Source organism: Miniopterus schreibersii, assembly GCF_964146895.1.
Source record: "Miniopterus schreibersii genome assembly, chromosome: 10".
Lineage (NCBI taxonomy): Eukaryota > Metazoa > Chordata > Mammalia > Chiroptera > Miniopteridae > Miniopterus > Miniopterus schreibersii.
Window position 1 is genome coordinate 81,914,586 of NC_138110.1, and position 25,775 is coordinate 81,940,360.

Consider the following 25,775-nt stretch of genomic DNA (forward strand, 5'->3'; position numbering starts at 1 on the left):
TGTGTGATGTGCAGGACATGGAGAAAAAACAGCTCTGGAGAGAGGAGACTGAGCATAATCTCTTCTCATGAAAATACACATAAAAACACCCGGGGTGAGAGTGTGAACGCCTCGGGTCTCCGGTCCCCACCCGTCTCTCCAAGACCGTGAACAGCTGGAACCACCCTCTGGTTTCCAGCCGCCGGGGGCTGGGTGGTCCTGCAGGCCGGGCTCCACGTCCGGCCCCGGGCAGACGTCTGCGGGGTGAAGGGGCCTGAACACTTGTCCTGCGAGAGCCCTGTGGCTCCGTGACGAGCGCCGTGGCTCACGTTCCCGCTACCTCCCCGCCACCCCAGCCTCCCACCACTCCCGTCAGAAGACCTACTTGTTTGGGGGCATCCGTGGAGGCGGCGTGGACGTCAGCACCTCGGAGGCCGTTGGAGTCAAACACCACTGTGGGGACAAGGGGTGCGTGAGCGAGCAGGCGGGAGCCTCCGACGCCCCGGGAATCGGGGCCATTGCAGATCAGGCGCTTTCATGAAAAAGACACCAGCGCCCGGCCTGCCGCTGGAAAAGACCAATTTGCTGCCACACTCGCTGAGAGAGAGGGCGATGCCGCCTGGGGCCCCTGCCCTTTTTAATTCAGACGCGGCCGAGAAGCAAGCCGAGGCTGACAATGTTAATTACCAACGTGGGAAGGGACCCTCCTCCTGCCTCACTTACCATTTGGCCCCTGTCATTTCGCATCAGACTGGCTCACGCGTGATCCTTCACAGTTCTGAGAACAACCCCGCCAGCCTCCCTCTCCCCGTGGGTGACACAGGGCTCTCCGCCTGACGGGGTCTCGGGGCAGCGCCTGCCCAAGAGCCTCTGGGGCCTCACGACGGCCTCCTGAGGGGCCGGTGCGGACCCAGCGGGTGTCTCACTGAGCTCGGCTTTGATTTCCTGTCGCTGGAGGCACCGCAGCCCATTAGCATATTCATTTAGGAGGCGTCTACTCTAATTAAAATGGGACATTTGCAAACAGGCTTATCTCAAATTAAACCACAGGGCACAATGCAAAGAAAACACCGTCTCAGGGCTGCACGGGAGAGGATGGGCATAACCACAGAAGGGGAGGCATCACCCGCACCCCAGGGACCATGCTGACGCCAAGGACTGGAGAGTGAACCCCTGAGAGGACACGCCAGGGCCCACAGGACAGCGGGGCGGGGGGCCGGGAGCCTACCTGAGTGAGCCCGCATGTGCGCCCGCAGGTGGCTGGGCTGCGGGAAGCACTTCCCGCACTCCACACAGACGAAGTCCCCCTGGTGGGCCTGCGTCCGGAGCGTCCCTGGGTGGCGGTGGCCAAGGGGTGCCGGTGGGGGGGGAGAGAGAAAACCATCATTAGTCCGGCTGAGGCATCCGGGTGGGGGCCGCCCAGGCCCTGGGGGGGCTGTCAGCCCTCGTCCAGGCTCCGCCAACAGCCAGTCACCCCCGGGCCCCGAGCGAGCGGCACGCCAGGCAAATCGGAACGACACTGCGCGGCCGGACGGGGTACAGGGACGAGGAGGCAGCGGGGGGGCCCGTCCCCCATCCCTATGCTGGGCCAAGCCCCTGTCCCCCATCGACCACCTCCCACCCACGGGGCCCTGACCTGTGTGCCCTGTGCTGCCCCACGGAGCCCACAGGGGACCCCCGGGAATGAAGCCGGCCTGAAGCACTGGCCTCGCGACCCCTTCCGATCCTAACGGAGGCTCAGGAAAGGGAGGCCCACATGCTCACGCGGCTGAACCCCTCCCCGCTGCGGTCTCTCCAAAGAAAAGGCTCATTTCCACGGCACGGTGGCCCCACAAAGACCTCCCCGAGCTCAACGGAAACTCAACCCGATGGGAAAATAAGACACAATCTACTCACTAGGAGTCACCCCTGAAGCAACGCTTTTAAACGGGGCTCAGGGAGCTGTCTGTGGACCGAGAGCCTGACTTCTGTGTAAAGGGGTCTCAGTCCAACCAGCAAAAACTGCGTCAAGATTCCCGGCTCAGACGCCTGCAGCGGTAAAACCACACACAGCCGTGTTTGCGTCGCAGGGAGCGTTCGTGGGGGGAATGAGCAGCCGGGCGGGAGCCAGCAGCAGCCCCGTCCGACTTCTCATGTGATGAGTCCGGAACCGGGGCCTTGGGGGAATTTAAGGACCTGCCCACCGGGTTCTCGCCCAGGAACAAAAGGAACAAGACATTTTTCACCAACACTCACCCCCTTTCATTCATGGCAAACCAGGGGCTAACGTTGGTGAGGTGCCCTGTGCTCCGTAAAACAGGCAAATCGTGACTCGCAACTCAGCGGCCGCCCCACCCGAGGGCCCCTTTCCACGTTTTCACCAAGCAGGTCGGTGGAGGGAAAGCTCTGTCCCTTCTGACGGAGGCGCCCTGGGCCCGAGTGGGCCTGCGGGCTCCTGGGGGGCCCACAGCCCGGTCCCCAAGTCCGAGCACACATGCAGCGTGGCAACGGCTGTACCGCGGGCTTTGTTCGGCAGCTGACTGTCTTTCGGGAGCCTTTCCTTCCTTATCTGGGTCCAGGGAACTCAGCTCAGAAGCACTTGGTCCCCACTCCTCCCCCCACCCAGAGGTGCTCCCGTGGAATCCACCTCTGACCACCTCTGTGGCACCTGGTGTTCCCAGGTGGACTGAATACAGTCTCTGCCTACGGGGGACGCGGGCTGACGATCGTGACAGACAGCAGGGCCGTGTCTCAGTCACATTCAGACGGGAGGTCACCAACCCTCTCTCTGAGCAGATCTTTCCGCCGTTTCCTCCCAAACGACTCCTCCACTCAGTTCTTAGCTCCTTAGTTAAGGGCACATCAGCATGAGTGCAGACACATATGCACACGCAAGCACACACATGTGCATAGGTGTGCACGCACAGGCACGCATGCACACACGTGCACACACTCAGGCACAAACACGTGCCCAGACACGCAGACACGCGTTTCTCCATGCGTTCCGCCTTATCATTTTCTCTCTACTTTCTAAAGAAAGGACCCTTGCCCTTGGTGGTCAGTAATAACAATACGCCGAAGCTACCGCAAAATTCCGAGTTAGCCAACAGGTTACAAACTTCATCTGAAATGAAGGCCCCTGGTGAGCGGCAGGGCTGACACCCTGGCCCGGAACCCGAGGTCCGCGCAAGGTGGACTCGGAGGTGAGGCGGCCGGCCAGCCTTCCAGGGGCGCGTCCGACGCTCCCCCCGTCTGAAAGACTCAGACCAAGGAAGCACAGTCTTTCCTGTCATCGTATTACCGTGTCCCTGGGATAAGTGACTATTTTTAAGTCCCAATAAGACCCTGTGTGTTACTGTATCCAGAATTATCCACTGTTATCTTTGTTCTAAAACCCACAATATCAAACACTACGGGCTGGCCACCAGCCGGCAGACAGGGATGTTATCTTACTACTGCTCTATCAACAAATAGTTCACATTATATTCATGTTTCCAGACTTGGCCGCCACACGTTAGGGTGATCCCAGAAAACCTATTTCCTTCCTCCTTAAGGGGTCAGCTGGCAGCCTGGGGGGAGGGACAGTGTCAGGTCCATGTAGCTCCTTCCTCTCCGGCAGCCTTTCCAGACTATCGTCTCTTCGCAAACATCCTTCAGTGAAGCCCATGTGGGGAAAGGTGTCCGAGAACCGTCTTCATTTCTGAAAACACCTAGGTCACGGAGACATCGCCTGGGAGCAACATCCTGTGTGCGAACGGAAACGTCACCGAGAACATCACAGGACCTCACTAGCAGCACTGACATCGTCAGGGACACACGATGGATGAATTCCTCCACCTCGGAAAGACTCTCCCCGTGTTTCCTCCTGCCCAGCTGCAATCAAGGGCCTGCACGTGAAGGGGTGACCTTCACTCTGCGGGTGACGCCCCACGAGGAGACACGGCGTGAATGCGTCAGAAGACAGAGTAAGATTCAGGGTCCGACAGACTCAGAGAATCACGTTCAAAGGTGATTTGGACTCGAGCAGGATCAGATTAGGGCGCAAAGGTCACCTGCCCACAGGGTCAGGGAGAGGCGGGTGCAATCACAGTGGACACCAAACCAAAACTGGCGCATTCTGTGACGTGTCCGTGACGAGGCGCCTGCCTCCTGGACTGAGGTAGCAGAGGCGGAGTCTCCGGAACAAGGACATTTACACCCGGTGACCTCGTGGCCTCTCCAACAGCCAGGCCACACCCAGGCTCTGCATGTCCTTCAACACCCCAGAGCCTCCTAAACAAACTTTCCAAGGAGGAAAAGGAACCAGCAGTGGGGGCCTGGAGGCCAGTGGGAAACTGTCTCACTTTCGAGTCCAAGAAAATCCAAATCTGAAGACCTGAGGCCAGCATCGCACCCCAAGGTCCGACCCATATAGCTCTACTCCATTTCCCAGTAAACGGCCTGCAGGACTGGGAACCACTGCCAAGTGTCACACTCAATGTAACTGAAACCGGAAACTATGACAGCACTGAGCTGTAAGCTCTTTCACCACCTGCCCAGCGTGTGGGCCCAGGCACGTGACGGGCCCGGAGCACCTCTGCCAGGAGACGGAGTGGGAACCTTAACCAGGCCACCGGGTCTCCCTGCATCTCACGAACACTGGGCATAAAGCCTCTCGACATCTCTGGGCGTCCGGCCCTCAGCTCCATTCCGGAAAGTTCACAGAAAGTGCTGGCTGCGAGCAGGACCACAGGGCACTGCGCCCCTTGGAACAGGAGCCAAGGCCGCCGGGATTGAGGGCTCCGCCAGACCATCTCCAAGACGGGGCAACCCCTGGGTTTTCTCCTAGTCGAGAAACATCTGAGCTTTACTCCGAGGGTAAACGAGCCGAAGGCATCGCTCACAGACACAAGTGGGTCAGGTGCCCTGGACCTGGGCAGGTTCCAAAGTCACAGGACAAAAGCAGGGACTCAGACCCACACGTGCCCGCCTGGCATCCTCACACAGTGGATTCGGGGTGCTTCTCTGCTGGCACGACTCCAACCCTGAACCACGTCCCCCCCAAGTGCTTCCAGCTCCCTGGACGTCGATGGACCGAATGTCCACGGGGGTCAGTTTATCTGGGTTGTTTTCCATGGGAAACACTCAGGTTTCCCAGGGTGCCGAGTACGCAGTGAGCGCAACCTTCAACTCGTGACCAAGGGCATCGTACCCAATGGGCACGTGGAAACCTGTTGGCAGTTCCGTTACGACTGTTAGGTGTCATCACCGAGGGACCGACAGAAAAGGAAGTAACTATGTAATTAATACTTTTTCCAGAACTAGCAAGAGTCCTTTCCCCAAGCTTCAGACGGTACATTCCTGGTCTACAAGACTCTGCTCACTAATGCGGGCCCGCGGACGTGTGTAGATGGATGCATTAATTATATACAGTCAAACCTCGGTTCTCCAACGACTCCCATCTTGAACAATTCGGTTCTCGACCAAGTTGTTCACGGGGAAAATGTCTTGGCTGTCGAACAAAACTTCGGTTCTCGACCCGACAGCCCTTTCATGCTAATACCTGTCTGATCAGTCCCGCGTCTCTCCGGCTACAAAGGAGAGAATGCGCGCGTGAGTCAGTTTACCCCTACACCTCGCGTTAACATCTCAGGAAACTGTGCTGTGAATATTTTTCAGGTCTTTTTTGCTGCTCATTATTATTAAATACGTACAGGGAGTCTCCACGGGCCCTAAGGTCAGTGACAGCAGCAAAGTGAAAAGGAGAGTTGTGAGAACAATGACAGAGTTAAAAAAAAATAATTGCAAAGTATGATAGAAGCTAATTTTCCAGAGTAGTGGGAATAAGGAAAGGTTAAAGCAGGGAATCATAGGGACTGGGAACAGATTAAATCACATTATTTCTATCGGGAAACAATGTTTCGTTTTTCTAACAAGCGATTCTTGAACAGCCTTGGGGAACGAATTAGGTTGGAGAACCGAGGTTCCACTGTGCACACATAAAAATAACACTTAACAAGGGACAATGAGCCTCTATCGAAACTTTAAAATAACAAGAGAAATGTCCTCCATGCCACCTGTTGCCTGCTCTTGCCAACCGCAGCCTGGAGGAGGAGGGCTGGATTACGGGCCAGCGAGGGTGCAGGGAGGGCAGCCCCGGGGTGCAGGGTAGGTGCCCAGTCAGCAGGCGGCGCTCCCAGCGGGACTCCGGGGCCAGCCGGGGCTGCAGGGGGCAGGAGGGACGCACAGCTTACCTCTGTGCTCGGGCGCAGGGCCGCTGGCTCCCCAGCTCTGGTACAGGCTGGCCAGGTCCTTTGGAATGTACGTCTTAAAGATATTGAGGATGTCCAGGCGCTTCTCGTGGCCCTCGGACGCCGGCTCCTGCTTGACAGCCTGCGTGGCGGGCTGGGCCTGCAGGGCTGCATTCCCTCTGGGTCCCTGGCTGGCCTTGGAGGGGGGCTCTCGGGGAGGGAGCGGGGAACCCCTGTCCCCTCTCACCTGCGTCTGACCCTGAGGCTGAGGGCTCAGTCTGGCTCTCGGTGGGTCCGGGGCACTGTGCTTATTTGGAGGGCCCAGGCCGGTCCCCGCCAGGGGGATGACATGCTTGTCCTCCAGCCTGCTGGTGGCCGAGGACTGGGAGCCCGCCCGGGCAATGACAGTGGGCGTGGGGGTGGCACTTCTGCTGAAGCCACCACTGGCCATGGGCCCCGGTCTGGGGCTGGCCTCCTGCTTGGGCCTGGGGAGGGGTGGCTGGGCCAGGGCTCCATGCTGCTCAGGGCCATGGCCGGACTTGGTCTGCCGAGGCCCCTCGGAGCCAGCCGCCCAGAGCGCGCAGGGGCCCCCAGAATGGCCCTCCCTGCTCTTAGACGTGCCTGTGGCCTTCGTGGTCCCACCCAGGGGCGAGGAGCTTCCTTTGGGCCCCGGCACCCCACCGGGTACCTGGGTGCGCGTGAACCTCGAGATGGGCAGAGGCTGGCAGTCTTTGCCCCCAAGGGCGGGTGGGGGGCCCGTGCGTCCACTCCGGACAAGGAAAACCAAGTTGTTCCTGATGCTCCTGTGACCGTTGGGCTGCGTCCACTGGGGGGCCACGGAGCTGCAGCTGACGCGGTGCCACAGCCGCTTGTGCATCCACAGCACCTCGGGGTAGTAGGTCTTGTGGCTGCAGTAGGGACAGGGGTGCACAGCCAGCGCAGCCTGCAGCGAGGAGGCCAGCTCCTTGTGGCGGGGGTCGTCCCGGGTCGAGCGCTCGCTGAGGTCCAGGGGGATCAGGTCCGGGGCCAGTGCCCTTTTGCTCCCCCCAGGAGGCTCCTTGTGCAAATCACAGGGCTTCTCTTTGGGGCGGCTGGCGGGGCTCTCGGGAGGGAGCTGCAGGGCTGCTCCTTCTGGAAAAGTCCGACCGGCATTCGAAGGGAAGTCCACAGTGTCCCTGGTGCCGGGGGCCTCCTGCCTGGGGTGACACGCTGGCATCTTCAAGTCCACAGAAAACTGCGGCGGCTCTGGTCTCCTGGAAGCGGCTCTGCTGTGGTCCTCGCGGGCGGACACGGAGGCTGTGGTTTCCGCGCGGGGCCCGCCGGCGTCCTGCTCTGACGGGTCACGTCCGAGGCCGAGACGCTGGTCTCCGTTGGAGAGCACAGCCGAAGCCACATCTCCGGAAAAGCAGCGGCCGTGTGGCTTTGCCCCTGAGGATCAAAGGTAAAACATGAAGTTACCATTTCTCATCAGAAAAGAACAAGGGGCAGAAGCGGCACCCCAGGTGCTGGGCATGGAGAGGGCGCCGGGCTGGCGGCAGAGCCCGAGGCTGGCCAGCTGCTCACGGAGCTCTGGGAGGAGCTGGGCCCCTCCAGGGCTGCCACGTCCAGGCGGCTGCCCCGGTTACAAACGCGATGGAAGCTTCCTGCGCCGGGAAGCAAAGGCCACGCTGACCACCACGCCTCCCGCTGGCGGCATCTGGAAGTTCCCCTCCCGGACAAGGGAATCAGCCTGGACCCAGGCAAACTTGCTATCTGCCACAGTGACACACAGGGCTGCCCCGGGAAAGTGTGCTCCCCAGGGACCTAGGTCAGGGGCTCGAGGTCCCCGAGGCTCCAGCAGACAAGGACGCCCGGTGCTCCCAGACCAGGCACTGCCGCCGCCACAGCGAAACTAACAGCATGGTCTCCTCCACTCCCAGCAAAGGACAGCTGTGATCTCCACGAGAACGGAAAAAACAAAACAAAACTGCTTCTCATAACTCAGGATCGATAGTTCAGTCCCACAGTCACCAAAGTTTCTCTTGAAGAGTGTGTGAAAAGCCCCCTCACTTATAACACAAGCAATGCCAAAGACAAAGGTAATGAGAATAAAGTCTCAGCGACGAGGAAACAGGGCTCTCTGGCCTACGTAACACAGACAAGACTATGTACAAGCAACACAAGCAACGTGAACTGTAACAGCAGCAACGGCGTCTAAGTTGTAAGAAAAACGACAGGACCAAATCACAAACCGAGTCATCCAACGTCCAAATGTTTACACACGAACGGACACTTTGTTCCCTAAGTTGTTCCTGCTACTTTTTCTCTATGATCAAACACAGTAGGCACGTTTCCATTTTAAGTAATTAACACATTAATGTAACTTGGAAAACTAACGTAGTTACAGTTACGTTAACAGAAACAGACATCTCTCAGCAGCTTAGGGGTCATATTTTGATTTCTCAAGAAAAAGGTTACAAATTAAATACTGGGTTTCTGACTAAACAAAGTAACCACGTTACACAAGAAAATCTAGAGTTTAAAATCTGGGAAAGGATTTTTTCAAAAGCTTTCCTATTCACAGGGACTAGAGAATCAACATCTTTAAAGGTCACACAAACACCCAGTTCCACCCACAGGCTTCAGTTCCCGAGCAGCAGTCCGCCCGCCACGTTCGAGGGGCCTCGAGCAGCTAACTGCTTCCTCCCGAGCGTCACCAGGCTGCTGGGCTGCTTCAAATCTAGCCCTTGCTGGAGGGGGGACTCCCGTCCATTTTAAATATCACCGTGTGTCTCTTACATCTTCTTTTGCCCCCAAAATCTAACAGCAAACTGGAACTTGGCCATTTGGGGAAAAACGCAAATACAAAAAGAAAAGGAAATCATCAAACAAAACTTTACAAGCCCTGCTTTTAATCAACGAGCATTTCCGTCTCACACAGGTAAAAAGAGATCGAACCTTACAAAGAACAGTCCAAGCAACTGCTGAAAAGAAGAGAGCGAAGGGTGAGAAGGGCAGGGGAGGGGGGCACACGGGCCTGTTTCCCACCCTCCTCCGATCACCCGTCTCCCTGAGGAACGGGAGTCGCTCACCCAGTGTTACAGAGAAGTCACTTCACTTAAACTGCCTTTCTCCTTCGCAAGGAGTGTTTTCAGAGATCAGGGGCCAAGAAAGACTTAAGAGGAGCAACACTGTGGGTCTCCATCCTGACGACGACCACACACACAACGGAGCCTCCTGTGGCTTCAAAGTTTTTCTGCTGCTTAATCAATCATCCAAAAATGCAAAACCCAAATTCTGTGCATTGACATGGAAATTAGAAAGATCCCTATAAAAAAAAAAAAACACAACACACCGAGATGATTTACTAGTAGAGTCTCCAGGTTTAAAGTCAGGCACGTGTCTGACTTGCAGAACAAAGGCCATTTCACAGGAACTGGCCTCTGCTCCGTGCGGAACCAGCGGCCTGAGCCCAGCAGCGGCGCCCGCGCCATGCTCGGCCTCTGCCGCTAGGTGGCGCCTGCCCACAACATATAACCCGCTCTGGCTGCTCCGGGGGAGATCCCCAGATTCCAGGAAGGGGATGGAGGCGGCTCTGTTTCTGAACAACAGGTATTTATTAGCGAAAGACTGACACCAAGAACTTGCTTTAAGACCCATGGGTACAATCGTATTTTGTGCGTATTTCTTTGGAAACACGGCTTCAGACCACACATCATCCTCGTGAGGACGCATCGGGGCATGGCCAGTCCCGGCTCAGCACCCGGGTACCTGCGGGTTACGGAGCTGCCAGGCAGAGCAGTGGCCGCGGGCCTCGGGGCCAGGTCGGCCGCCGTGTGTCCGGCCAGTGACCTTGTCCACACCAGAGGGTTGGGCACAGGGATCTTACAGCCTTTTATGGGTGTAAACATATAAATGAGTATAATTTATGTAGATTTTCTGTCTGTCCAACATGACAAGTTCAAACTATTATATAAATGTTAAATCTCAAAAGTTCCACTTAGTGAAAAGAAGTGCTTTATGTTACTTAATCACTTAAGCAACTTCCTAAACCCCATCAACTAAATGTTTCTGTAACCTCAGGCAGGCTGCCTGAGCCCTCCCCATGCTGACGTAGGACTGAAATCACAATGTCCTTAGTTCAATGAAAAGAAAGGGCAGAAAACCACACATATATGCATCGTTTTGTGAACGAGAGTCTCCATCCCTTAGTTTGATTCTCTCCTTTTTATCTAAAGAGGAGATGAACGTGCCCCTTCACTGTACCTTCAGTTTTGCTCCTAATTTACAGCCCACCTTCTGCTTGTGCCATTTTTGAAGTCAAGACAAAAGATCATCGAGGCCACACCGCCCCCTGGAGGACACACGCCGCCCGGAGGCCCGGCGTTTCTGGAAATCCCCGGGCAGACGCGGGTTTCTCAATCTCCTAGTTATTTTGAGAACTTGCAAAATCTGATTTCTGTGATTGTTTTCCAGGAGGCCTTGGCTAAGCGGGAGCCCCGAGTCTATGAATTAGAGGTTTGCAATGCTCCGCGCAGGGTTTTCCAGCAAATCCTATTAGCCGGGCTGAAAAGGAAGCGCCCTCAGCCTGTCCCCGGCCCCGCCACGGGCTGGGCCTCCCCTCTGGGGCTGAGACAGCCCTGCAGCCACCGGCCAGCCCGAAATAACTCAGGACAGGCGCCATCTGGGGCAGAGGTAAGGGCTCCGGGGCCAGGAAACGGCAGGTCACCCACTACGCGCTCAGCCGACACCCCACAGCCCTTCTCCAGTCAAGAACGTGAGTGAGTCTGAGGAGCGACGAAGGAAGCGGGCATCTGAGACCTGACTGAGGGGCGATTTCTAGACAGCGAGGAGAGCAGAGCCTGGGCACACACATGTGCGCATGTATGTGCATGTAAGCATGTGTGTGCATGTGTATACACGTGTGTGCATGCATGCATGGGAGGTGATGGTGGCCACCGGGGGGGCAGCTCTGAGGACACATTTTAAGGGCAAAAGTGACACCTCAGCCCCCTCTTCTACTTGCTAAGGATGCCATCTTGGTTGACACTAATTAAATTATTGGCTCTTTAAATAAAACCTTTCCAGTCCCGGCAACGCCTCCTGCTGATTCATTTGTGAGCAAAGCAGGGGGAGCTGTCCTCACAGGGGGAGACGGGCGCTAATCAAGTAACCGGGAGCAAAGTGGCCTCTCAGAGACGGAGCAGCAGGCCCGGCGCCTGCCAGGACCTCAGCTCCGCCTGCCCCGTGGTCCGCGCCCAGGACACCTCCTGTTCCCAGGGCCCCGTGGGCTCTCTGCTCTCCCTGGGCACCCAGGTGAGGGGACGGTGCCTTCAGGGACGAGAACCAGGCTCCTCCCCATCACACGGCGAGGTCACTAAGGCAACGAGCAAAATGCGTAATTGCAAAACGGGAGGCGACTGGAAAAGCTGCAACCACTCCGCTCCCTGAACTCAGCCACTTAGTGAGTTTATCTTAGATTGTGTCTTCTCTCCAACGGAGGGGACGCCTTGACGAGGCTGCTGCGTTTCTGTCGCCCGTCAGCGATGACCCGCGTTTCCCACACAGTGCTGGCAGCTCGCAACGGTGTCAGGTCTGCCGGCCGTGGCGGCCAAGCTGCAGCCACAGGGCCGAGAGCCAGAACCACACTGAAAACACTGTTCACGACGTTAGTGATCCGCACTGCTGCTGAGTCACCCCGTCACCGCCTGGACCTCACCGGCCACGCTCACCGGCCACGCTCACCGGCCACGCCTACACCAGCAGCATCACAGCCCACTCACTCTGCGTGTGCCTGTCTTCACATGTACAGACACACATGCACACACAGTCCCGCATGTGCCATCTCAATGCAGTCACACAGAAGTCACATGTGCACACATGCAATGCACACACAGTCATGCACACACATACCATTTCCCACAAGAGAGCTGCAAGGATGGGCCGGGAGGACCTCGGGGGTCAGTACTGTCCAGCCAGAAAATTACACACATGACCCCGAGTCCTGAGAACGTGGCTCACTTTCCCACAGCCGGACAATTACAAAGTCCAGAATGTCAACCAAAGGAATACACTGTTCTCTAGAAGGAGAAAGTGTGTGCATGTTGTGTTTACGTTAAAGCTATTTTTAAAAGCTGGGGGCATCCGTTCATGCCCTTAGAAACTTACAAGTGACAAATCTCAGGAGCCAGCAGGAGCCGGGCCACAGAAACACAAGGGCCCCATCTTTTCCTGCACTCACAGATTCCTATCGACTTTACGACTATATAACACACCCCAAATCTACACTGGTAGCTACAAAAAATGAAACAGTTATATTTTTAGAATCTGGGAAAATTATATTAGTCACACACAATAACGTGTCTTCAAAACCACAGCTCGGCCGCCGAGGATGCAGATGGGACCAGCAGCTCCCTGCACGCGGCGGGCGGCTCCTCTTGGCCACACCCCGCGAGCTCCCCCTGTGTCCTGGAGCCCACACGGAGCCCAGCCCCGGGCAGGAACCACACAGGTCTGCTCACTGGTGCCCTGGGCACCAGGGCGAGGACCGAGGCCCTCACGCAGCAAAGCTGATGGGGAATTTCAAAGGCACGAGTGATGAGACGCAGCTATGTGAGCCCACGTGTCCCCGTGCCGGTCACTTAGCTCTGAGGCAGCAACACCGGCCCGGCTCCAGCGTGGGCACCTAGCTACGTCCACTACACATCCACTCCCACCACCCAGACCCTTCTCTGCACCATCACCCTAGACAGCAGCCAGTAGGTTTCATCGCCAAGGAACTACCCCTGGAGTCGGCCAAGGTAAGGGGGAAGCAGGGTCCCATCTGCCCACCTGTCACATCCGTGGGGCAGGTCCCCAGCTCTGGGTCCCGTGGTTTCTGAAGCGGAGGCCGGGACCCAGGCTCGGGACCCCACCGCCGTGGAAGGAAGAGTCTGCCAGGCCCCTGCGCCCGGGGAGAGGCTCCTGTGGCACTCACTGTGGGAGACTACGCGTCTCCCTCACCCCACAGAGGGGGGGGGCGAGCCCGTCCCGAGGACAGAGTTCATTTCAGGGCGCCTGCCTCCACTCAGGCCCCACACTCCGCTCCACACGGGGCGAGGGCTGAGCCCTTCCCAAAGGGCTTCCCTGAAAGTTCTCCCCAAAGGGGAGCCGCTTTAGTCGCCGCAGCTCCAACCACCATTAACTCCCTCTGCGCCGAGTCCGACCCTGGCAGCGCCGCCTTCGCTCGCGGGAACCTCCCGGCTCACTCAGCCAGCCGGCCAGCAGCGGGGCCTGCAAAACCCACACATCCGAATAAAGGTCGATTCCAGCCCAGCCGTGGACTCGCTAAGGCTCAGGGGAGGGGAAGACTCGGAAAGAGCGACTTTACCTTAGGAAGGAAACCGCTGTGCGGCACACACTTTATCAAGTAATAAAGGCTGCAGAGCCGACAGGCACTCGGTGCCCCTGGGGGAGCCCGACCCACAGGAAGGTCTGTGTCACACTGAGAACTGTCACACGCAGGCCGCTCTTTTAGGCGAAGCTGGTGACACTCCCCAAATCCACCTCCATGTAGCGATGTGTCCTCGGGCACAGCCGACGGGGGGGGGGGGGGGGGGGGGGGGGGGGAGACACGTGCTTTCCCCAACGTCAAAAGTTGTGAGTTTATTTACATTAATGACCCCAAGACAGGATCCCTAAGTTATCCAAACCTACTGCTTTGGGCTTTCAACCAGGTCTTTGATCCAGTTCCAAATCCTAAAACTTGACAGGAGCCCAGAGGCCAGATCAGGACACTGCGGGTTCCAGGAGCAGACACCAGCAGGCCCTACAACGCGGGGCACCTGGGCTGTGCCCGCAGCGCCCGGGAGGCCGCCTTCCCAAGCACCCCCAAGCACCGCCGCTCACCTGGGCCCCCCGAGACCGAGGCTGCAGGTCTCACATGAAGAAAGACTCCGAGTCCCGGGCACTGGCTGTGTGTGCACACGGTTCCCTCCTCAAACACGGCCTCTCTCCCGGCTGATTCCAGGTAAAAGAACTTACACTCCCTCACTTTCCACCCTCTCCTCCAAATTAAAGGGGGGGGGTCATCCCCAGTTACAGCTGTTAGTATCAAACCAGGAGGGAAGGCAGGGGCACTGAGCTGTTCCCATGCTTGGCTGACATAGCCCAAGAGACCTTCATACACAACCTGGAGAACACGGGCCCAGCCGCCTGGATACTGAGACATAAACAGGTTTCCAGGACGCCCCTCGGCTGCGGCCATTCGACGGCTGCCAGGACTCTGGGACAAGACCTGGCAGCCTTCTTGGGAGCTGCTTTGAACCCCGAGGCGTCCACTTGTAACAACCACGGATGGTTCATCCGGTCCCAGGTCCCCGACTTCAAAGGCAGGCTCTGGTCCCCGCCCGGCAGAGACGGGAGCCCAGCTCCACGGCTTCCCTCTCCCTGCCGCCCGGCGCTCAGCCTTCTCTTAACCCAGGACGACTGGAAGGCAAATCCCGAAGGTCGACTCTGGAACCTGGAGACACTTTCAGAATCTGAAAACTGCACGACCTTCCATCTCCATCAAGGGCATTTGCAAGAAGAGCACCAATTTCGGGAACAGATGCTTTGTTAAAATATGCAAATCGGGGCAAGATCCAAGGACAACTTTTTTACTACTTGCACCTATTGCACTGAGTAATCCTCCATAAAATACTGTCTGGGAATTTACAGCTGGTAAATCCTTGCTACTTAAAGCCAAGAAGTAATAAAACCGGAAAGGATTTCCCCCCCACCCTTTTTTGCTGTAATTAATTATATTAACTTGGCGGCTTTCAATTAGAGAAAATACCTCACTGGAGATTTTATTATTCCTAAAAACAGAAACACACACAGTTCCTTTTATGGAATTACTGCTGCGTGAGGTTCTGCGTAGATTTAGGAATTCCTGACACTTACGTTCATCGTCCCAACCTATGAAGAACGGTATTTACACAGGCAAAGAAGAGAAACGCGAATCCGTTTAGCGCGGCGTCGGCTGGCAGGGGTTCCTCAGCCAAGCGCCGCTGTGAACTTTCAAAGTCAAAGGATAAGCAGGTTGTTGGTGAAATAAGTGTGTCAATAGTCTTGTTTTTAATTTCTCTTTCCCCGTGTTTGTGGAGTCTCCAAGGTACTGTATCACTGGGGACAACACTGTTTACGACAGTAAGTCGCCCAGATCACTGCCCGAAATACACGGGCCCTAAGATACCAAAAAAAAAAAGTATAAAGACTATTTCTTGGCTTAGCCCTGCACGTGACAGAAGAATTAAGGCAGAAACAGTCCTCTAGCAATAACTGCACTTTGATGTAATCACCCTCCCCGTCCCCCCGGAAGCCTCCAGGACGGGCTCGGCTGCAGGAGAACGGCCGTCACTTTAGAGCCCGCGGGGCGCGTTTCCACCGACGCTCCCCCCGGGACCGACAGCCGCCGGCCCGAAACGCCGCTGGGGCCACGAGGCGCCCCGAGACCTACCTGGGCGGGGGCGGAGCGGCCTCCCCGCCGCTCGCAGGTGAAGCCGACACCGGCAACTGACTCACCGAGACATCTCCGAGGAGCACCGGCTTCCAGAACCTTCAGCTCAATCACAGACCAACCCCCTCGAACGAACTTGAGGTCTGCATGCTGTCAGGTTGGAGGAACGGGAGGAGCCCCGTTTTGGGGGGGCTGGTCCGTCTGCGAGGTGGAATCCATGACTAAGAAACCGGTAATTCTCCAGCGGTTCACACACAGGACACAGATGCCCGAGAGAACGGGGATTTGCCATGGACTTTTTTTCACACATATTCGCTTAGCAGTTTTTTAAGCCAAAACTAAGGAAAGGCAGGCCATCCGCAGGCAAAACCAATCGAGAACAAGAATAAATGTGGCCACTGGTTTCCTTGACCGCTTTGGGGCAGGGGAGCGAGTCCTAGACCGGTTATTTGCTACTATCTGTGAAAACCTCGGCCACAGGTCGATCATGCGCCCCTGAGATATTTCTCTGCATCTGGGCAGCCTGTGCGTCAAGTGCGATTCCTGGGACTTTTTTGACTCTGGATTAAGGAGCAAGGTCCACGCATGTGACAGTTTCAGTGGTTGGGATTGGAGTCTTATTTGCACCCTAACTCTTACCAGACTCGGGGGGGGGGTGTCTGCCAATGTCCCAAACATCAGGGAGAAGCTGCGTCCCCTACGCTACACCAGGGCCACTGGCATCCACCACGGAGCGGCACCAAGATAGGGAGCCTCCACTCAGAAACAGCACCTGCAAAACTCCAAACAAGACCCAAACTTGCCAACATCACCCCCCCCGGTAACTCAAGTACCCACCCGACACCACACACAGTTGTTACGATATTATATTCCCTATGCTGAACTTTACGTCCCTGGGAATATTCCAAAACTAGTATAAAATAGTATTGAATGTCAACTGTAGTTGGAAAGTAAAATTTAAAAATTTAAAAAATAAAATCAGTTGAAATGATCGCATGTAGCCATTTCAAGCATCAGAACCGATACAACAGGCCCTGGCTGGTGTGGCTCCGCGGGCTGGGCACTGCCCTGTACTCGGAGAGGCTGCTGATTAGATTAGGTCACTGGTCGGGGCACACGCCCAGGCTGTGGGCTCCATCCCCAGCAGGGCGCATACAGGAGGCAGCCAATCGATGTTTTGCTCTCACATCAGTTTTTCTCTCCCCACCCTTCCTCTCTAAAAATCAATTTAAAATTTTTTAAAAAACTGACACAATGACTACATCCACTTACAAAGTTTAAGTTACTCATTAAAACTTCTGAAAACCTTTTTTAAAGAGCTTTCCCCTCCGGTGACTGCCGTCTGTGCCCAGAGGCCGTCCCACAGCATCATCTCCAGGACCTGTGTTCCGAGACGGAAGGGAAGCCTCCGGGTCAAGGTCTCGGTCTGCGCAGCACTCGGATCTCACTGATACACTGTATACACTGTGTCAGAAACGCTGAGCTACTTTCTAGCTGAGCAAACAGACTAAAGATACTGTTTTACTCTCCTGAACCTTTTTTTCCGTAGCACTGATGCTCAACAGGGCCTTTACCTGGGCTCCAAGTTTTAGCAAATAAAACTAGAAAGAGAGCGAACTCCAAAGTCCCCCCCTTCCTCCTCAGCCAGCTGTCCTGTGACGCTCGCAGTGAGGGAGCCAGCGGAGACACGCCCCAGAGAAAAGGCGGCCGAGTGACCCGAGTTCCAGATACGCGACAGGTGATTCTGGGACATAAGTATGTCTCAAATATTACATGGGACATACTTATACTAAGAAGAAACAGGATTCACTGCTTACCTGACATGCGTAGTTAACAGGTGTTCTGTATTTTTATTTACTAAATCTGGCAACTCTAACTTGTTCTCGCCTAAAACAAATATTTGAATGAATTACTTCAAACAAAGGAGCAGAGAGTGACAAGTTCACCCTGGGACAAGGCAAAGGGACTAGGATGACAGTGGCAGTTCAGGTGACCCTTCCTGGTGCCCCTGGGTCCAGGGGCCTCCGTCTGGGACTCTGTCTCTGGCCTCGGGACAGACGGCAGGGAGGCCAAGACCAAGTCCTCATCTCCACTGTGGACACGCCCAGCTGGCTCACAGGTGTGACACAGCTCCGGGAACTTCTACAAACATCTACAGCAATGCCCCCAAATACCAGATCTTAAATTCAAAGAAAAAGAAAGTTCACTTAAGAAAAATATGAGCCCGGCTGGGCGTGGCTCAGCGGTTGAGCGTCGACCTAGGATCCAGGCGATCGGGGTTCGATTCCCGGTCAAGGCACATGCCCGGGTTGCGGGCTCGAGGCAGCTGATCAATGACTCTCTCATCATTGATGTTTCTATCTCTCTCTCCCTCTCCCTTCCTCTCTCTGAAATCAATAAAGATATATTTAAAAAAAAAAAAAAAAGAAAGAAAACTATCATGAAATTCTGCCCCGGGATGGACAGGCAGAGCTGCCTGGGTGGCTCTCTCTTCCTAACTAACTTCAAGCACATGCCTTTCGGCCGCTGGGGCTCCTGAACAATCTCAGGAATCCGATTCTGGGTGCTGTGTGGGCCGTCACCGTGGAAACTGCAGACTCTTCCTCCCGGCCCAGCACAACCTGTCCAGAGACAGCCTGTTCAGTCTCCAAAATTCCCGAGTCAGGGCCCCAGGGCTGCTTCCCTCACCCCAACACTCAGGGACTGTAAGTCACCTTTGGGTGACACATTTAGCTGCACTTGGGAGGATATAGCTGATCTTCTCCATCTGTCGAGGTTTTAAGGGTTTGTGCCGTGTTTTCAACCTCCACGTCTCTGCCCCAAATGTCGTGTTTGAAAAAATGGTGCCCAGGAACATTTCTTAAAAATGAAAATTTTCAATCTATACCACTGCTAGCCTAATACCAAAATAATCTGTTTAAATTACATCTCACGAGTCATGCAGTAACAATTTTTTTAATATGTCCTTATTGATTTCAGAGGGGGGGGGGGAGAGGGAGGGAAACATCAATGATGAGAGTCACTGATCGGCTGCCTCCTGCACGCCCCTGACTGGGGATCGAGCCCACAACCCAAGCATGTGCCCTGACCGGGAATCGAACTGACCTCCTGGTTGACAGGTCGACACTCAACCACCCAGCCACACTGGCCGGGCGCAGTCGTCATTTCTTAACCAATAACATCATAGGCGAGTTTTCAAATCAAGGGAGCTGTGGAAACTGCACATCCCACGGGACGCCCGACCGTCGTTTCAGTGTCAGACGACCTCTCCAGTGGCCAGTCTGGTGACTGGACTGTTCCGATCACGCTAATTCTGGGCTCGATCGCAGGGTAACGACCTGGGACGGGGGGGGCATTCTCCAGCAGGTTCCAGGTATCAGTCACCTGGGGAACCTTCCAGAGGACCGCCAAGTCATCAGGGATCCCACCGAGTTATCGTTTAAAATGATAACCAGTCGGGTTTTTAGATGCAAACAGCAACCGGTGTACATCTGGGAAGCAGCCTGTTCACCGAGCTGAAGGCTCCATTCCTCAGTCGGAGGGGGAGCGCGAGTCACACGCCGACCCGCACTTAGGGGAACATACCTGGCAGCGAGCAGTTACCCAGACGTCTAGCCTGTGAGGACTTCCCCCAAAACCAACGGCCGCCTGGGCGACCCACCAGGCGACGGGCGGCCTGAACGGGCACCATGGGCTGACCTGCACTCAGAGCCTGGCAGCAGCGGGACTCTGACCTTCCAGCCGTTAACCACGAGAAGAACACCCCTGGCCTTCTTACTGCCAGTAAAATCTGAATCTAAAACCACGATCATTTAATATGCAGAGATTATGCAAATTGTATGCAAATACTGGATCCTGTGACAGGCTACAGAGGTTTCCTGAAAAACTGGCCTCAGGTTCCCTCCAGCACATAGGACATTAAGAACCAAAAATAAAAAAACCACCCTTAACTTATAAATGAAAAATTTAAAACATGCCAGAGATGCACACACAACAAAAACACCGAGCTAATAAAACCTAAGTGCTTGAAGAATCTGAACTTACTAAATAATTCAGAGCCCCCGGGGACAGGCCAACCAAGGTGGATGCAAATGAGACAGCAGCCCGCTGAGCAGAGAGCCTGGCACCCCAGACACCAGGCTCCCCGCTCCTGAGAGGCTGCGCCAGCATGGGCGGGGGGCTCCTTCGGAGCTCCTGGGCATAGACCCTGCACCCTCCACTAGCAGGGGGCTCAGCCCTGGAAGGCACAGGAGGGCCTGCTTCTCCCAAAGCCTGGGAACCCGGGGTGGGGCCGCAGGTCACATGGGCCAGCAGCTCTGGAAGGGTCTCTGGAACTTCTCCCCACTGCAGGGAAGGCCTCCCTCTGGGAAGGACAGCCAGGGGGCCCCCTGTAGGCCCTCCAGACACTGAGCCCCCAGACACCCCTCGCCCACCACAGGCACCAGCCCTAGTGTCCCAGCCTGTTCTGAGCGCCACACCAGGCACCACACGGATTGGGAATGAGGGACACCTTCTCCCATGTTCCATGGGCACTATGCTCAGTAGGGGTCAGGTGGGCACCGCCAAGGCCAGAGCCCCCCATTTCCACTACCTTCCCGCATGGCTCAGGAAGAGGCCCTGGACGTAGACTCCAAGTCGGGGCACCAACCAGGATGCGTGGAGTCAGAAGCTGCGGGGAGAAAGGCACCTTCCCTACTGGAGCCCGACCACCCACCAGAGCTGCTAAAGAAGCGATGAAGCCCCGCCCATCCCAGGAGGCCAGTCACGTGCTGCCCAGTCACGTGGCACTTTTGATGTCAAAGCTACACACCTGCACAGGGTTTGCCTTACACACAGTAAACCCTCAACGCTGGGACCTCGACTTAACAGACTTCAAATTTAATGGACAAAATTTTTGGTCCATTTGTCATATGTGAAAACACCCTGTTAATTTTTAAATGTTTTTAACCAAAATTTGTTTATAATTAACAAGTAATAATTTTTGTTATTAATTCACTGTCATCTTTAACAAGTTTTACAAATAGGCCACAGTAGGAAAAGACACTGTAATAATTTTGCCGACATAAATAATCAAGTATCTACAACTACAGTCTATATGTTTAAATCCAAGAGTCACGACTGGCAAACAAGGTTCAGCAAACGGTTAGCACGTGATCACAACGCATCACGTGCAGTCGCGTGTTGCCACGTGGCTGACTTTCTGCAGCAGTTGGAACAAGCTCGGGCAGAAGTTCCCACGTGCGCGAAGCCACGCCCCAGCCCTGGGCATTTGTTTACTCGCAGTGACTGGTGAACGCACGAATTTACTAGACCTGCTCAGTATCAATTTAAAATTACTGTGACATAAAGAAAACCTTTCTGTGAAATTAAACTTTTCATATATACTTAAACTACACAAATGTGCCTATATAAGTAAAAACAGGTAATTTGTCAATTTTTTTAACATACACATTCGGAAAACCTACCTTATTATATAACAGACTTTTGGCTTTAACTACAGTACCTCACCCAAATTAGTCCATTACATCGAGGTTTTACTGCACTAAAGGGAACCACTGTTACTGTTACTGACTCGGCATCGCTACTGTTACTAGTCTCCACTACTGCTACTGATCAGGCATCACTACTGTTACTAGTCTCCACTACTGCTACTGATCAGGCATCACTACTGTTACTAGTCTCCACTACTGCTACTGATCAGGCATCACTACTGTTACTAGTCTCCACTACTGCTACTGATCAGGCATCGCTACTGTTACTGACTAGGTGTAGTTACTGTTACGGATGCTATGGCCTCCAGAGAGCCAACAGAAACAACAACTGTACAAAGTCACCCTCCCGGAGGTAACACTAAGCTTCCGGGGTGAACCTAATCCAGCTGAGTTGGGCTGCCAGCCACTGTTCGTATCATGAATACCACAGGGCCACAGACAAATCAGACTGACCCCTGCCCTCAACGTGATCACAATTCCACATGAGATGAGCAATGTCCTCACAGCACATGGCACAAGACAGATGCCTGGAAACTGCAACAGACATACATGTTCCAGGAACAGAGAGGTTGCTGCCTGGAAGCCACAGCGCCGGCTCCAGGGTGACAGGGCAGAGGAAGGACCAGCCAGGACGGTGGGAGGGGTGTCCAGTGTGTATGCCACTGAGACAGGACGCTCAGGCCACATGGAGGGCAAGGGGAGCACTCCTGATGGATGTTGGGGGACCGTGAAGGTGCAGCAGAGGAGATGGGTGGGGGTCAGCCACATATGGAGCCAGAGCTCTCCCTCCTGTAACCTGACAGCGCCTGGGCTTCAACAATACGAGTGATGGCCTGCAGAAGACGCAGCCAGATGTGCCACGTCGCAGGTAGAGGACCAGCCAGAATCACAGGCAGGGCAGTGTTAGGAATACTGGTGACAGTGGCATGTGTCCAAGACAGCTCTGAGACAAGCACTGTCTTAGGGGCGATGCACCAGAGAGCCACAGGTGACCAGGTGTGACCCCGCTTCCACCACAGGGGGGTGCCTTCCTCCTCTGGGGCTAACCCTCACCCCGTACACCCTGCTGGTTTAGCAGCCCATGGGTCAGAGGCGAGATCAGAGCACCTCTCTCTGCAGACGCTCCCTGACCTGGCGATCGCCCTTCCCGCGTAAGGTCACCCCTCTAGGGACAGGGGCGAAAGACCCAAACTCAGCTGTTTCTATTCACTATTGATGGGCAATATCTACAGAGAGGAGTCCTGATGTTTCACGTCAGGAGCAACAGGTTCAAGTCAAGAGCTTGTTGTCAAAATAGCAAAAGTGACACTTAAACCACAGGGAAGGAGCCGAACATCACCCACAAGCAGATTGGGACGCCGAAGTCTCCTGGGCCAGGAGGACTGACCCAAAGAACTCGGGAGGTGAGCAAAGGCGGGAAGTGGTCCCGTCACAAGGCTCTGTGAACACAGCGCACGCGTCCTTACTGGGACCCAGGGCAACGGGGACCTGACCCGGGCGGGGCTGAGCCAGCCCGTGACCAAGCGCCTCTACCCCCGAGTGCCAGCCTGGGACAGGAGCCCTTTCTCAGGCTGGGAACTGGGCCCTGTGGACCCAGTTCTGGCTCTAACTCTACCGTCAGAAAGAACTGTGTGTGTAGGACGCCAGGACGCCAGGCACACACGGGAACACGTTAACACCCACACCGTCACCATGGCAACTGGGCACTCACGGGGCTGAAGAACTTACTGAAGACACGCTGCAAAAAAACCACCTTCTAGGCATCGAGCTCACGTGCCTCCCCCCAGCTACACTGTCCTCTGGGAACAGACACACCCCTCGGCTTCGGGCAGACTGTAAGATTTCTGTGCCTCAGTTTCCTCAATGATAAAGTGGGGGCATAATAAACAGCTGAGTTTACATCTCCCACCTCAAAAATTGTGATTTTACATTGTGTCCAAAAAAAAAATCACAGGAGAGAGAGAGCACGAGCCTTTTGCCAGCACAGACGAGTTTGCCTCGCATGGTGTGTTTCACGGCACCGCGTGCGCAGATCCCATGCGTGTCTCCCGGCGCGGGAAGAAAACCCCAAAGCACGGTCTCCGGAGCCTGAGGCCTCTCACGAGATAATGAATCCACTCTGGCGTGGCGGGGACGGGACGGGTGGGGCGTGTGCTCAGGCACGATCGGCGCTGGAACCGGGACACAGTGGGACGCACTGTCCCCGTCGCTCAATATTCCTCGTAATTCAGAGCCTACGGCTGCGAAAGCACCGCCTCAACAGTGGCCCTGGCCCGGGCGCGTGCGGCGCTGGCGGGCGGTGTCTGGTTGCTAAGACGCCGAGCAGTCTGCACTCCCGGTCAAGTACGTCCGCGTGGTGGTTTCTCTCCCAAGGACAGTCTCTCCGTCGCTTCTCCGAGCGTGGAGGGCGGGGAGAGAGACACCCGTGTGGGAGACACGGCGACCGGCTGCCTCCCGCACTTGTCCCCACTGGGGCTGGGGGTCGAGCCTGCGACGGAGGCACGTGCCCTTGGCCAGAACCGAACCCGGGGCCCTTCCGTCTGTGGGCTGACGCCAGCTGGGGCACCTGAGTGTTCTCCTTCAGGAGCTTCGCTGCATTTTATAAAGAGTAAGAATTAAATACGGGAGTTCTGGAGGGGGCGGCGGGCAGGGGACCAGGGGACGGCGCTCGCTGCAGCGACCCCCCCCCCCCGTCCCGTCTCCCTCCCTGGCCGCCCGTCCATCTCTGCAACTCTCCTCCGGCTGCCCGGGTGCTGTGGCCCTTGTTCTAGGCTCTTCGGTCCGCTCGGTCGAGCCACCTTTTCTGTCATCTTGTTCGGTCAAAACACGGTCACCTACTTGCAGTTTCCTGCGACGTCATCCAAAACTCGGGGTTTGACTATCCATTAAGTGAGGGTGATTTTCCAAAGATAAAGAGGGGAGCTCCAGAGAGTACGGATCTGATGGGAGAGAAGGGGCTGGGCCAACAGGGAACAGTGCAAACAGGGCTAGTCACGTACGTTTCAGCAGAAACGATCTGAAAGCAAATTGTAGAGACCGGCCCCGGGGGTTTCGCTCTGAGACAGGCTTAAGCACCTGTGACGGTCCCAGCACCAGGAGGGGCCGACGGAAGCCGCTCCTCGCGAAGGCACCGGCTCTAAGGACACGGGTACTACGAGGCAGGTCCCTCCAGGCGAGTTCGGTGGAGCAACATCACCCCCAAGCCGTCCCCCGCTCCCTGGGCCTCTGACCTGAAGCAACGCTCCCCATCCTGAGCGGTGGCCTCCAAGCCCGGACTCTGCCGTCTAGAACTGATTTTTGTGAATCCCGAAAGTATGCTTCCTACCCGGGCCGGTCATTTCTCAGTGGAGGGTTCGGGCTCAGCGACCCAGTTTAAAGCACCGAACCTCGTCAACAGCCGCGCTCCCCCTGTTAGAACTCAGGTGAGCGCGCCGGGCCCAGCCTCAGGTGGGCCGAGAGCCACGTGACGGGGGGGGGGGGTCAGAGGGACGAGGCAGCAATACCGGGTGAGGATCCCCTCATGAACAAAGACGCTTCTTCAATCCCTCTATCAGGGCAAACGATCTCCAGACGCAGGAGCAACACTCAAATCCACTCCTGGATGTAAAAGAAAAATCTGTGGGTAAAACTACGGCACACGGGGGATGTGCCGGGAGGGCCCCGAAGATGAGAATTTCAGTGTCAGCTCTGCCACCCCGGCTCACCGGGTTCACGCCTGTGCTCTTGTCCCCCCGTTTCTATGTATTTGTTCTAACAATGACAACCGGCCGTCCCAGCAAAGTTCTATGAGAATTTAAGTCGCTTGGATGTTTAAAAAATCTAAGTAATCTTTTAGTAGCAGGAAAGAGGAGCATTTTCCGAAGTTATACAAATTTTTAAGAAAAGAAGGGCACACTACAGATCATAATGAGAACCCAAAATACCATCTCCTTTGCCCAAGGAGCTGCTGCAGAGGCGGAGCCGGCCCCGCGGGCGAGGGGCCGTGAGTGTGAACCACACAGCCCCCGCTCTCTCCGTGAGGGGCGTCCGCGAGTCAGCGGCCCAGTGCTACCTACCGGCCACCACCAGGTCACTAGGGTTGAAAAGTGGTGGTTTTAGAGGAAAGATACTGCCTCTGGGGTTACAAAAAATGGCCCAAGCGGACCCACCCTGTTCTTTAACGTTCTATGCAACTGTTGGGCCATAAATTTCTTTCCAAGCCTCTCAATACGCTACAGTATCCTGTTCATTCTGTCGTCAACATGTTACACACAACGGTCACCTGTAATCTCATTACAGGATCAGCTGAGGTATCAGATGTCTAAAACCTAGATTACATACGGAGGAAATATACATTAAGAAATAAATGATCGTCTTTAAAATTTAGTGAACTTGAGAAAGAGAGTAATTTCTAATTAATAGCGACAATAACTTGATCTTCCCAACATCTCGCCTCTAAAAGCACTCGAATCAGCCTGTGATGAATCATCTGACTGTCCTCTTAACAGATGGGGACCAGACCTAAGAGCTTTTCCAAGGATTAAAAATATCTGTCTTCAAAGTAAAAAATAAGATTTAGAACTAGCCTAATAGTTTACCCATGCTCCAAAAAGTAGTCACATTAGTGGAAAGTGACCAAGTAAAATTTCTAGCTGTGAA

At 55.3% G+C, this 25,775-nt stretch overlaps 1 protein-coding gene across 6 annotated transcripts in view; it reads right to left on the reverse strand.

The window, feature by feature from the left end:
* The window catches only part of ZNF516 (zinc finger protein 516), a 69,717-nt gene that overhangs the window by 6,396 nt on the left and 37,546 nt on the right, over positions 1 to 25,775 (reverse strand). The window contains exons 2-5 of one of the 6 annotated variants that reach the window (XM_081149009.1): positions 6,877 to 7,616; positions 6,192 to 6,356; positions 1,208 to 1,312; positions 365 to 432 (exon numbers count right to left, since the gene is read on the reverse strand). In XM_081149009.1, the coding sequence (XP_081005135.1) occupies positions 365 to 432; positions 1,208 to 1,312; positions 6,192 to 6,356; positions 6,877 to 7,616 (1,078 nt within the window). Of the gene's footprint in view, positions 1 to 364; positions 433 to 1,207; positions 1,313 to 1,586; positions 5,529 to 6,191; positions 7,617 to 25,775 lie in introns of those variants that run through there. The other 5 variants (XM_081149006.1, XM_081149010.1, XM_081149011.1 and 2 more) reach the window with 5 other exon arrangements.